Source organism: Leishmania panamensis (assembly GCF_000755165.1).
Source record: "Leishmania panamensis strain MHOM/PA/94/PSC-1 chromosome 26 sequence".
NCBI lineage: Eukaryota > Euglenozoa > Kinetoplastea > Trypanosomatida > Trypanosomatidae > Leishmania > Leishmania panamensis.
The window spans coordinates 833,451-846,656 of record NC_025872.1 but is presented as its reverse complement, the minus strand read 5'-3'; the positions used below and the strand labels follow the sequence as shown (position 1 = coordinate 846,656).

At 58.9% G+C, this 13,206-nt stretch overlaps 5 protein-coding genes across 5 annotated transcripts; all 5 read right to left on the bottom strand.

Annotated features, from left to right (window-relative positions):
* Positions 1 to 830: 830 nt before the first annotated feature.
* Positions 831 to 3,266, bottom strand: LPMP_262210 (hypothetical protein; the record flags this gene model as incomplete). The annotated part of the gene is made up of 1 exon (XM_010701739.1): positions 831 to 3,266. The coding sequence occupies one exon, from the start codon at positions 3,264 to 3,266 to the stop codon at positions 831 to 833; it is 2,436 nt and encodes an 811-aa protein (XP_010700041.1).
* A 1,388-nt stretch (positions 3,267 to 4,654) lies between these two features.
* Positions 4,655 to 6,061, bottom strand: LPMP_262200 (kynureninase, putative; the record flags this gene model as incomplete). The annotated part of the gene is made up of 1 exon (XM_010701738.1): positions 4,655 to 6,061. The coding sequence occupies one exon, from the start codon at positions 6,059 to 6,061 to the stop codon at positions 4,655 to 4,657; it is 1,407 nt and encodes a 468-aa protein (XP_010700040.1).
* Positions 6,062 to 6,842: 781 nt separating this feature from the next.
* Positions 6,843 to 8,177, bottom strand: LPMP_262190 (GDP-mannose 4,6 dehydratase, putative; the record flags this gene model as incomplete). The annotated part of the gene is made up of 1 exon (XM_010701737.1): positions 6,843 to 8,177. One exon carries the CDS (start codon positions 8,175 to 8,177, stop codon positions 6,843 to 6,845), a length of 1,335 nt encoding a protein of 444 aa, XP_010700039.1.
* Positions 8,178 to 9,224: 1,047 nt separating this feature from the next.
* Positions 9,225 to 9,476, bottom strand: LPMP_262180 (ribosomal protein L38, putative; the record flags this gene model as incomplete). Its single annotated transcript, XM_010701736.1, has 1 exon — positions 9,225 to 9,476. One exon carries the CDS (start codon positions 9,474 to 9,476, stop codon positions 9,225 to 9,227), a length of 252 nt encoding a protein of 83 aa, XP_010700038.1.
* Positions 9,477 to 10,137: 661 nt separating this feature from the next.
* Positions 10,138 to 12,792, bottom strand: LPMP_262170 (hypothetical protein; the record flags this gene model as incomplete). Its single annotated transcript, XM_010701735.1, has 1 exon — positions 10,138 to 12,792. The coding sequence occupies one exon, from the start codon at positions 12,790 to 12,792 to the stop codon at positions 10,138 to 10,140; it is 2,655 nt and encodes an 884-aa protein (XP_010700037.1).
* Between the last annotated feature and the right edge of the window lie 414 nt (positions 12,793 to 13,206).

Sequence of the window (13,206 nt, the reverse complement as noted above, 5' to 3'; positions counted from 1 at the left end):
ACACCCACACACCCACACGCACACACAGACGCCCACGCAGCAAACCAGCAGCACGCACACACTAAAGAGACATAAAAGGGGGAGGCGTAACAACGACGTTCCCGACGACGACGACACCAACAAGAGAAAGACAAAGCGAGTGTGTACTGTACATGAAGTTACTGTGTGTGTGGGGGGGGGGGGGGAAGAGAGAGGGGCGGGCGGCGGAGTCGGCCACCACGTGCTGGGCGCAGCAGACGCAAGCACAGATATGCGCATCATTCGATGCACCGCCTACCCCAGATATACATGAGGCTGATGAACAAAATAAAAGAGACAAGAGACGATGTCGCCTGTTCATTCACGAAAATGGTGAAGATAAAGGGAGAGGCGCATGCGGGCACAGACACACACGCAGACAGGCAAAAGTGACACCTACAAGAACACGCACGCTCGTGAGTAGAGGGGCAGGAGAGGGGTAGCGGAGTTGAGTGAGGCGCGGACATACGCGCTAATCCGTGACCGAAGGTGAGAGAAGAAGAAGTGCAGGTTTACATGAGTGAAGTTGGGGGATGGATGAGAAAGCGAGCGAGAGAGCGACAGTAGGGCTTTCGGTCTTTGAGGAGAAATAAAGCGCGTCAGCGGACACGACACCACAGAACAGAAAATGCGAGAGACGGCACTGGGACGATCTCTCTCCTCCCGGGTGGGTGTGGGTGGGGGTAGAGGTGAACGCTCACGTTCATCTACGGTTTGTGCATATGCACATCCACCCGCATACACATACATGGAGAAACACGGGTGCCTGCCATGCGCCTTGTTCTCTCTCCTCCTCTCCTCAGCTTCTCGCGCTACTCGACCTGAGAGTAGTTGACCGTGTAGTGGCCAGGCCCAGGTGCAGAAGGGAAGAGCTGCAGATACCGCTCCGACTGGACCCGGTGACCGCGGAACTCGTGCGCCTTGGTGATCTGCTTCTCGAAGTCCGGCACCGACTTGACACGCGGGGTCAGGTAGTCTGTTGGATTGTACATCACCAAGGCGCCACAGCCCTCCTCTGCGGTGCGCGAGCGTGCCTGCTGGCGTGACACAGTGCGGCCGATCGACGGCGTGCCCTTCGCGCGTGGCCCAGTCAGCACATAGCCTGGCTCCGCGCTGTACGTGAGGTCGTGCATTGGCAAGAGGTGCATCGGCCTGGCCTGACCCTTGCCGAGGTCAGTCGTGCACCCCGAACGCGGCTTCGTGAGAGCCAGCGAGGGTACGTCGCCGAGCTCTGTGGCGTTCGGCGCGTGCAATGGCTGGTGACCAGGCGCGCGGGGGTGAATCACGATGGCGCGACTACGCCTCTGCGTCCACTCGCACTCCTCGGTTTCTCCAGGTAGCACGTCATTGCCGGCACCGCCGCCCATGTTGCGCATCGCCCGCTCTTCCCGCTTGGCTCGGCCGAGGACCTTACCAAAATCGCGGATGTGCGCCAGCTGCGTTAGGCCACCGATGAAGGGCTGCGGATAGGCTAAATTGCGCTCGACAGAGACGCTTGTATCAACCACGGCCAGCGTACGCGCCGAATCCGCGCTCGGGTCTCTCGCATGCGTGCGGGGCAGAAGCGTTACCGCCCGTTCCTTCGGTCGTGTCGCGCGTAGCGCCTCATCCACGTCCAGCGGTTCGCCGCGGGCGTTAGGAGGCGCTCGACCGTACCAGTGTGAGCTACGTCCAGTCGTCCGATCCATCGCCACTGTCCGTGTCTGGTTCGCCGCGATATCGCCGCACACTTCATACACCGAGCCTGGCACTCCTGAAACAAGCGGCTCCCTGCGGCGCTGCGTGGTAGGGTTGTCAAGCTGCACAAGGCAAGGCACTCGCTTCGTAGTGGAGCGCACATCGGGATATGGCCAGTAGAAGACATCAGGGGCGGCTGTGCCGTGCCCTATCTGCCGCGGCGACTCTGAGACGAACATGGAGCTGCCCTTGATATTCTGGCCGTGCGTGCTGCCGCCACGGTGTGGGGTAGCGTCGGCGCCCGTGGAGTACGACCCGTGCAGGTTCACAGTTAAGCGGCAGTCCTCTCGCTGCGTCTGGCCAAAGATAGAGCCGCTATCCTCTGCGTCTTGTCGCGGGTTTGCCTCGTCGTGCTGCTGAGTATTCCTCACGGGAGCCTGTGGCGCCACGTAGCCGCCGACGACACGCGGCTCGACGACGGTGTAGCGCACGTGGTACTGGCCGAGGCACGGCTGGCGATGACCGATGAGGCGCCGGCGATGGAGCTCGTTGCCACCCTTCCCACCAGCACTACCGACGGTTCCACTGTGTTGCGCGCCCGTTATAGCCGGACGACCTTGGCAGGTGAAGGGCCACGTGCCCTTGGCGGCGGTGGCCACCGCCGCGGTGCCGTCCACCTGCGGTGGAGACTTAGGGCTGTGCGGCGCCGCCTCCTCGCCTCCATCTACTGCCACTGCAGCCTCATTTACATGCGCCGCCGACATTGAATGTGACGCACGGGCTTGTCTGTAGCGCTGGCAGAGGTGATACGGGAGCGTTTCTTGGTCGACGAGCAGATGCTGCTGAGCTGCCTCGTCGCTTTGCACCGGTTGAACCAACGGAGCTAACTGTAGCAGAAGGTCTGGGTGGGGTGCTGAAACGTCGCGGAGAGCGGTCTGCTGCTCCGCCCTTAGTGCGTCTGTGCGGTAGGCGCGAAAGCTGCTGATAAGTTCGTAGTTGTCTTCAATAAGCCGAGTTGTATTGTAAGTCGGAACTGCACCAATAAGAGTGACGTAGCCGCGGCCGTCACCACCAATCCTCGTGCCGCCAAGGACCTCCGTGCCATCGTCGGCGGCGGCCGTCATAGATGGCGCCATCGTCGGCAGTGCCGGGATGAAAAGCTGCGACTTGTCAGCGGTGCAGCCCATGACCATGCCTGTCGCTGAGAAGGTGAAGGCAGCTAGTGGACGCGGTGCTGTACCTCTCACTGACGCCCCTGGAACACCATCACGCTGATCCCTGCGCGTCCCCGTTGCGCGCAGGTGGATGTCGTCGCACACGACTTGCATCTCGTGCTGCAGCCGCATCTGGCGCTTTCGCTCACGCCAGTTCATCGTCAGCGCGCTCGGCTCCATCTCCGCTCCGCCAAAGCGCTGGTGCGACAGGTTGTTGTCCAGTGCACGACCGAGAGTACTGTGTGCGCTCTTGGCAGACTTGATCAACGAGCGGAGGAGACTCGAGTCATCTAGAGTGGCCGTGGTGCCGACGCCGTCGGCACGGCGGATGGCGGAGTCAAAGGTGTAGTCCGCCATGGACACAGTGTTCGAGCTTGGCGCACAACCTATGCTATTGCCTGCAGACAACAAAGTGTGGTAGTGAGTAAGCAACGAGGCAGAAACACGGACGAGGGGCAACTGCAAGAGCAAAACAAAACGAACTGCAGCGGCAGCAGTGGGGGTTGGAGAAGAGAAAGGAGAGAGTCTCTGTGAGGGCTGCAAGGCGAAGAGAGAGGAGTTATAGAAGGAAAGGTGGCATCGAGAGAGAGCGAGAGCGAGACAGAGAGATCTGACTGTGATGGGGGTGCTGAGGACGTAACAGAGAAAGCAGTTTCCTGCCCTCTGCCTTTCTGCCCCTCCGCCCCCCCCCCTGCAAAGTCGCGCGGGAAAACGTGCAATTTTGTTGCGAGCGCGGGTTTATTCACGACTGGAACTGCCGCACTTCTTCAGAGCGCTCGGTCTCTGATGGGGGAGAGACAGACACACTGAGAGAAAGAGCACAGCTGCAGACAGTCTGGTGCACACACTCTCCTCCTGGCAACAAGAGACCCGTTGCGATGAAAGGCAGCCGCACTGCTAACGTACGTGCAATTTGTCTCCCACCACCACCACCGCCACCGCCACCTCCCCCTTTCACACACTCTCCGAGTAGAAAAGGGAGTAGAAAAGTGAAATGGGTGCGATGTGCGTTGGATTGCGGGGTCTTGCATGGACCTCTGGGACCACGCATACATAAATTATTACGAATGTACGCACACACACACACACACACACACACACACACACACGTGCAAACAGAGAGACAACCCCCGAAAAAAAAGGAAGGAAAATCGATAGCGAAAAAGGGGGAGGCACACGTGCGCAAGCACTGACGTGAGCTTGTGAACGGTGCTGACCACATGGGAGGAGGGGGAGAAAGCAGGGAAGCGTTGTCGTGCAGTGGAATGAATTCGGAATTGTATGTCCGTCACTGATTCCCCACACACAGAGAGAGAGAGAGACACACACAGGCACACGTACAACTGCACTGACTGCCCCCAGCTACGTACACATACCAGCACACGAGCGTCACGTACGATTCCTTGAGGTACAGAAGGAGAGCAGAGTTACCAGTATCGAGGGGAAGCAAGAGGAAACGAAACAACATAGATAAAATCGAGGAAGAGGGGGAGGGAGGGAGGGAGGGAGGCTAAGAGGGGGGGCGTCCAAGAGGCACACGCACAGAGAGAGAACAGCGAGAAGAACAGTGAAACAGTGGTCCTCTCTGATCACTCTCCTTCACCCCCTCCTCTACCATCCACTCAATTACTTCCCTTACTCTCCCTCTCGTATGCTCTCACGAGTGCAGTTTGCACGATGCATCCGCATTGGCGGCCTTTTGTTATTTACTTCTTCATCACGCACTTTGGACAACACACGTTTGACTAGAAGAGGGAAGCAAGAGTGCGCACGACACGAAGGACGTCGGCAAAGCTGTTGTACATGGGCGCCGGTGCTATGGAGACCATGTCTGGGGAACACATGTCAATTATGACACCTTTGTCGAGCAGCTGACGCTGCAGCAGGGCGGTGTCGTCCGTCTCGGCAGCCCCACCGGCGCCACACTCATACTCTGACACAGCCTCTTGGCATAACTTCAGTTTATTTGGAAGAATGCGGAGCGAGAGCTGGGCGCCGCGCTGGTTCGGGTTTGCTGGTGTCACAACATCGATGCAGCCCGGAGGTATGAGTTCGCTCACAAGCAGCTCCAGGTAGGCTGTAAGCAGCAACGACTTCTGCCGGATCGCCTCCATCCCAACCGATGCCATCAGCTTCAGTGACGGCGCCAGAATCACGTGGCATGCCGCTGATGGAGTGTTAATCTGCAGCGGCGAGGCACCTGGCGCCGGCTCAAATCTGCGGTGCTCTGAGAAGCAACTCTTGATGTCACTGCCCCACAATCCGTTCAGGCACTCGAGCGGGATGGTGCAAGACGCGTGCTTGTTGTGGACGAAAAGACCGCTGAGGCTGCCAGGGCCACTGTTCAGGTACTTGCATGTGCACCAGTATGCAAAATCGACGTCCCAGTCATGAAGGTGCAGCGGCACGTTGCCTACGGCGTGGGAACAGTCAACGCCGACGATGATCTTCTTGGCGCGCGCCGCCTTCACGATGGCGGGGATGTCGAACCACTGGCCGGTGAGGTATTGCACGGCTGACACAACGAGCACGGCCGTTTCGTCACCGCGCTTCTCTATCACGGAGAGGAACGCCTCCGTCGGGATGACGGTAGCGGGATCGCTCCAGTCCCTAGTGCCTGGTGCCGTGATCTTGATAACGTCCTCGCCGGGGTTCAGTCCGCGCGTCTCGAGTAGCGAGAGGAGGCAGTAGCCGTCTCTCGGAAAACTATGAGGTGCAATCATGAGCTTCCTCTTGCTACCCTGCGTGCGGTAGAAGGCGGTCAGGAGAAGATGTAGGTTCACTGTGAGGGTGTTCATGATGGCCACCTCCGTGTCCTTGGCACCGACGATGGCAGCCATGTCCTTGACGCACATTTGACCAATCTCGGGCCATGGCGTGGGCTGCATGCAGGGCCCACCCACCGCCTGCTCGCGCCACTTTTTGAGGAAGACCTCGACGGAGGCCTCCACATGGATGTGCTGCAGCCCCATGGCGTTCCCGGCACAGTAGGAGAAGGCGGTGCCATCGCGCATCTTAGGAATGTGATACGAGCTGCGGTGCTCACGAAGCGGGTCGACGCTGTCCATGTGCTCCGCAAAGCCGTCCTCCGTCAGGGCCATCCCGGTGGCACTGACGGTGCTCAAGAGCGTCTCTGCCGCTGCGTTGCGCATGGCAGGCTCTGTTTCCTTCGCTTAAAGTGACTCACCCTTCGCTCTTGTGCTGGCGTCTACCTCTCTGCCCTCCTCTTTAAGCGTGCGTGCAAGTATACCCGCTGACGTGCGTGATGTCCGTGGTGGCGGTGGAAATACCAGTCGCGCAGCCTTGACACCCAAGGAGCAAGAAGACGGAGTGCGGTTACTTCGTTGACGCTAAACACAGGCACGGCACAAAGCACGCAACTACAAAAGTGACGTTACACCATACGCTCAGCCAAAATGCAAATTTTTGTGAGAGACTCAGAGCGAGAGAGAGAGAGGGGGGAGGGGAGCACGAGGATGGAGAGACATGATTGCTACACTGGGGCGCATGCGGTCTGAGCGTGTATAGCCTGTACAACCAAACAAGACGGAGAGACGGGCAGCGGAGGGGGTACTGAGTGCCTTCTTCTGCACTTCCCTCACATCTCTGTTGTATACTTTGCTGTCTTTGCTGTGTACGCGACTGCCCCGAGAAATGAGCCCCTTTATACCGAAGAGAAGAGAAAGCGCAGCGGACACAAAGACCAAGCGTTGCCTCTTGGCCTAGGGCGGGCGTGTGGGTGTCATGGCCCCTGCCCCACCCCACCCCACCCCCTTCACCTCTACGGCTGTCGCCCTCCTTCGCACGCCATGAGGCGCGCTTTCCACGACTGCTCAAGCCTGCAAAGGGGGAGGAGGAAGGGAGTTTTCGTTGAAGGTAACACACAGGGGAAGGAATCGTCGACCCTCTTCCAATCAACAAGACGGGCAGCCGCTACAAGAGGCTGTGGCACCAGCCCCCACTCCCACCTTTCCAGTACCCACCAGCCTCCAAAGGATGACCACGATACCAGCTGACAGTGCGGTGCAGCCCCTCTCCGAACGAGACCTGCTGCGTCCAACCCAGAGCCGCCAGCTTCTCTTTGTCGCTGCAGTATCGCGCATCATTGTAGGCGCGATCCGCTACGTAGCGCACATAGGAGGCATCGAACTCCGCACGAGAGGCGGCGCGCACTTTGTCGTGGTCAGCACCGGTGATACATGCGACAACTCGCTGTGCCACCTCGTGCACGGACAACTCCTCCTCACCAGCGATGTTGTAGACCTCACCGACAGTGCCGCGCACGAGGATGGTTGACAGTGCTCTGACCACGTCCTCAATGTAGAGAAAGCTGCGCTGATGGTGACCATCTCCCTGGATCGGCAGCCGCTCCTGACGTAGCGCACATGTGATGAAGCGTGGAATCACCTTCTCAGGATACTGTCCGGGCCCGAACACATTGTTGCTGCGCGAGATGAGCACAGGAAGCCTGAACGAGTGATGATAGGCGGAGACAAGGTGCTCCGCTGCGGCCTTTGTCGCTGCGTATGGATTCGTTGGGCGCAGCACCGTCGATGTCTCGTCGGCTGGTCGCACTGTCGTTGGGGTTTCACCGTACACCTCGTCCGTGCTAATATGTAAGAAGCGAGTCAGCTGGCCGTACTCCCGCGCGCATTCGAGTAGCGTGTGCGTGCCCACAACGTTCACCATCGTGAAAAGGAGGCTCTTGGAGAAGCTGTTTTCAACGTGCGTCTGTGCAGCCATGTGAACAATGACGTCAATACGATAGGTGCGCAGCGCGTCCAGCACGAGAGTCGCATCCAGGATAGAGCCGGGGATAAAATGGTAACGGGATACCAGTGAACCGGCATTGGACGAGGGGCAGGAGGCGACAGTAGTGCTCTGATCCTCTGACGCTGACGTGTCACCGCCCAAGGTTGCGCGATCGTCATCTCCGGTTGCAGAGAGAGCTCCAAGGACCGCGTCAACGCCCGCGCAGTACTCGAGCGTGTCCAGGTTGAAGACGTGCACCGTTGCGGGAGCGTAGACAAGCAGATGGCGGATGAAGGCGCTACCGATAAAGCCACAACCGCCAGTGACAAGTATGCGATGGCCTGGCAAGTGTCGGAGAAGGTCGTGCACGTGGGCTTCACCGTGCGCAGTCACCAGCGCAGGGTGCTCGCTGAGGTCAGCGGTGGTGATCCTGGGGAGTGGCGCTGTACCAGCCTGCGAAAGCGTGCTCGATGACGGCGCATCAGCGTCAGTAACTGCCGTTTCGTTCGAGTTCATGGAGACTCCTCGACAGGCTTTTCGCAACTGCCGCTGTTGACAGAAAGGTAAGAATGAGATAAGGAAGGGGTAGTCACAACGACGGATGAAGCAGCAGCAGCAGCGAGGTGTGACAGGCAAGTTAATCAAGACTCCCTTTTCGGCTGTACGTCGCTCCTGCCTATGCTTCCTCCCTCTCGCAACGTCTGCCCCCAATGTGGGTAAAGGGAAGGCTGTACTCGCCGAAATCGCTTCCACTACAGAGGCGCAAAGGGAGAAAGAAGAGGTGGGGGGTGGGGGTGCGTCTGTGAGGAGGGTGGGCAAGTGAGGGGATAAAGAGAGAAGTCCAGCGTGAGAAGTAAAGTGAGGCAGTCAGCTGAGACTTCGCGTCTTAGAGTATTTGCAGCGGCCCGGCACCGGCATGGAGCCTCCCCCACTACTCCACCCCCCCCCTGCATCAGACGAGCGAGGAAGGGAATGGGGAGAACGAGGCTGTTTGCTACCACCTCCCGCCTCCGCAGCAGCGGCACGACCGGAAGAAGCGGCCGAATGCTTACCAGAAGTGAGGTTCGATGTGGGCGAAAGAAAGAGAGAGAGACGCAGAGGGAGAGAGAGCTGGTATGATACAGTCATGCCTTCTGCCATGCGCACACCCTCTCTTCCCCGCATACATACGCTCACACATGTGCTCCCGTACTTCAATGGTGCGTGACAGAATTGTTTGAGTGTCTTTGGGTTAGAAAACAAAGCAAAATAGAAAGAAGTGAAACGAAGACGAGCTTAAGCTTTCCGAGAAGTGCCGCGCCCCGCCTCTCATCACGTACACCAGCACATGAATACCCTATAGGAGGCAGCCGCGCATATTCGAGAGATACGCCACATCAGTTTGCCTAACTCTTATCCTCTCCCTGGGTACTCTCGCCTCGCGCTCGAACTCGCATCCCCCCGCGTTCCCTACTCACGGACCCTTTTCAGCCGCTTTGGAAGAGAGAAAATGTAGTGACATGGGGAGAGGAGGAGAAGAAGAGTGGCGATTGACACGACTACGCGGATAGGTTGCATTCTCTATTACTGCTTGGTGCCAGCGTTTGTCTTGGCGTGCGAGCGCGCCGTCACGGCGATCTTCTTTACAGATGGGTGGATGGAGCGCTCGATCTTGTCAGCCTTCTTCTTGTCGTTCACGACTAGTGTGTAGAGGTAGCGGCTGCACCGGACCTTGAACTTGGTGGCGCTCGGGTTGCGCTTCACCTTCACACACCGCGCATCCTTGCGGGAGCAGACGGCGAGGAACTCCTTCAGGGTCTTGATCTCACGTGGCATATTTGAAGAGGGAGAGGCGTCGACGACGGAAAGGAGCTGTACCGAGGTGAAAAGATTGCCAAAGAGAGGCGAAACAATGGGCCAGTGGGTGTTTGCGTGATGGCGAAGAAGAAGTTAGCAAGTGAGGAGAGAGGAGCGGTGTCGGTGTCATGGCGAAGGAGAAGGCAGTTGGTTGGCACTCTGGAGACATGATAAAGAAGGGAACAAATGTGCATATTTCTTCTAGCGCCACACTCGCTCCCTCCAGATAGAAAGCTGAAGGGGGCGAGAGAGGGCAGGACGGGGGGGTGTTGGACACCAACAGCAGCCACACACGCACACACTCAGAGAGACGAGAGAGGCATTTGCATGTGGGTGCGTGGAGAGTGAATGTGCATACATGTGCTAGCTCTATAGAGCCCAGGAGGTGCGAGGAAGAAGAGTGCAGAAAAGGGGGAGAGCCAAGTCGCTGTAAGTATATAAGATCGGAAGCGAAAAGAGACATGAAGGCACACGCACCCAGACGCACATAGCCAGGGACGTGAGCCTTCATGCCTCTTTCCTTGTTCGTTTCGCGGTTTCCTGCTTTCCGCTCCGCCCCTCACTCACTATGTATGTCTTGGCTCTCATCGACACCTGTCCCGGACGGACAACCGTGAAAGCGTCCCAGTCGCGCACCAAGCTACTTGACCAGGCCCGCCAGCTCGCGCAGCACCTCTTCGAAGCGGTTCTCCATCATCGCCCCCGCGCCAGCCGCCATGCGGTCCTGCTTGATCGCCTCGCCACGCTTCACAAGTGCTGCTTGCATCGCCGGCAACGTCCAGGTCCCGTTCAGTGAAAAGACACGATCGGTGCCGCGCAGCTGTGGCCGCGTCAGCACGCCAAAGTCGGCGAGGCACTCCACCTGCACAGGAAAGCCGTCAGCCCGCATTGCGGGGAAGTGCAGCTTTGCCATGAGTCGTGTGTACAGCTGGTGCACCTCGTGCATCTTCAGTGACAACGTCGGTACCGCGCGCTGAGCCGTCGTGAGACCCGCTCCTGGCGTGCGAGCTGTGCCGATGCGGCCACTAATACTCGTCGACGCGTAGGTGCGCGCCTCCTGCTTGCGCAAAGTGAGGACAACAATGCAGCTGAGGACGTAAAGTGTCTGCTCTGGTAGGGCGCCAATGTGTTTGTCGATGTCGCTTTCAACTTGATTGGTTTGTAGAACACGGAGGCTCTTAGCCAGCGTCATGACACCGGAGGACGACGTCGACGACGAGTGTGCTGGAGCAGGCGGTGCTTCAGCGGTAAGCAACGCAGAGGGTGCACCCCCGGCGCCACTGAACCGGGTCGAGGAAACGCCGTTGACGGCAGCAGCACCGGACGAAGACCGCGAGGTGCTTGAGAGTGCAGTTGTCGCTCGTGTTGCCGCGGCTGCAGATTTACCGACGCTGTACGCCTCAACAGCAGCCTCCAACTTCGAGGATAAGTCGGCCATCGGCGCACTCCCTACGACCACAGTGCTTCGGTTGCCGCGTGCCATCGCCGTGGGCGTGGGCGTCGCCGTGTCAGCAGCAGCGGTAGTCTCGAGCTTCGCCTCAGCCACCTCCTGCCAGGCAACCGAGACAACACGGTGGCACATGGCGATAACCTGCCGGACATCGCCAGAAAACTCAAGGAGCGCTTTGCGCGCGATGTAATCGTACAGGCGCGGTTTGATGTCCACATCGGAGGCGCGCTGGTGCATGTGACCAGTTGCTAATGAGTGCGCTACGGTCTTACGCACCTTTGCGCTTCCTCTAGTGCTCTTCACTCCAGTGGATCGCGACGTGCAGCTGTCTGCGCCGGCGAGCTGCTCGCACCGCTGCAGCTCGGCATTGGCGGCACTGGCGCCAATCTCTCTCAGCCGTGCCTCGCTGTACGGTTGGAATAGCAACGGCTCCAACATCATTTGAGGCACGTGCACGAAGGTGCGCTGGTTTGAAATGAAGATCAGCGCCAGCTGTGCAGGGTGCTGAAAGGCGAGCTCTGCCAGCTGGGTGAGTGTTTTGGCACCGCCGCTACGCAGGTACTCCACCTCGTCGAGCGCAACGACGTGCAGCGCTGGCAGTCTCGCACACCGCACCGAAAGTGCAGGGGTGGAAGCGATGGGTGACCCAGCGCCTGCGTAATGAATGGCGTGGCTCCGGTTCGATGCTGTCTTGCCCATGGACGCAAGCCACTGGAGCAGCAGCTGCGTGGCACTGTCGTTTCGCGTGCATGTTGCCCGGATGCTGTCGCACAGCGCCTCTATCAAAAGTGGACCGCTCACATCGGCGCAGTTCACGTAGTGTCCAAAAAGGGGGTGGGACGGCGAAGCGGCGGCTGCAGAGGACGGTGCCGCCGCACCACTTCTGTCAGCCGAAAACACCTCGGGGTAGCGCATGCTGAAGTAGCCAAGGCTGAACGGCTCTGGTTGGGCGTGCGATACCGCCTCCTGCTCCAGCTCCTGGGTCCGCCGCCGCGCATTTGCGTTCCGCGTGAAGAGTACTGTGGCGTTCCTGCCCAGTTCCGCTGAGCGCCTGTTGTCCCTCTCCCACTCATCCGCGGCGCGACCGCGCTTGACACTACGCACCGGACTGGCAGCTGCCAAAACAGTGGCAGTGGAGTCGATACTGGAGCGACTTGGCCGGCCCGATTCGGGTGAAGACAAGGTCACGTGGGCATCCCTGATCGCAGTGACCGCGGTCAATGACGATGCGGAGGTGAGCGACGTGTCTGGCGACGTGGTCCGCGACAGTGCAGCAACCAGGGAAGTCGAGGACGACGGTGTGAGTCCGTTGGCGTCACTGGAGCTGCTGTCTTCCTCGGCCGGCAGCTGCTGAGACGAGCGTGGTGTTGTGGTAAGTGCGGTTAGTAGTGCTTTTCGAGCACTGCAAGGTGCTTTGACCGTGGCAGAAGCTGCATCATCACCGTTCGCTACACAAGTTCTCCAGCCGCGCTCTTCGAGGGTGCTGTGCTTGACGAGACTGCGTGCTTTGGCATCACACGGCAACACACGTGTCGACATGGCACGCAGCGCACGCTTCACAGTCGAAGTTTTGCCGCACCCACAACCGCCGCACACGAAGAGGGAGGTGTTCGTCTCGTGTAACAGCCGCCGTGAGACGTAGGCGACGACCGACTCGTATTCCGCCTCACGGCCGGCATGGGGGGCTTCTTCCAGCAACGTCTCCGAGTGGAAAACCGCATCTGAAACGGGGGTGCGCGGATCAGCTTTTCCACTGGTGCGAGAGGGACGTCGTGCTGGTAATGAGCTAGAGTCTCCACCTGCTCGCCTTGCCGGTGTTGTGGCGACGGCAGAGCTTCGGGGCATTCTCAAAGGATGTTCTGCCCTAGCGAGAGCGGTCGGGGCGAGGAGTGGCAGATGATACTCGAGTAAGCACACAAGAGAAAAGGGGGAGAAAGTGAAATCCAATATGGCGTGCGTGTATGGAGGCGTCTGTTGGGATGTGTGAGCGGTTGTGTGTGTGTGTGTGTGACTGTGCAGTCTATGGATGAGTAAGAGGGAATGACTCTGTTTGTTGTACCGCTCCAAAACCCCTACAAGGAATGCAAGGAGCAGCAAATAAGCGAGAGTGTGGGTATGAGGGAAAGGATTCGGGAAGAGGAAGGATTTGGGTAACGGAATTGGGGGTAAGTATGTATGCGGATGTGGGTGTGGGTGTATGTGTGGGTGTGGGTGTGTTTGCTTCTCACGTGCGCACGGTTGGTGGTTTTCTTGTTTCAC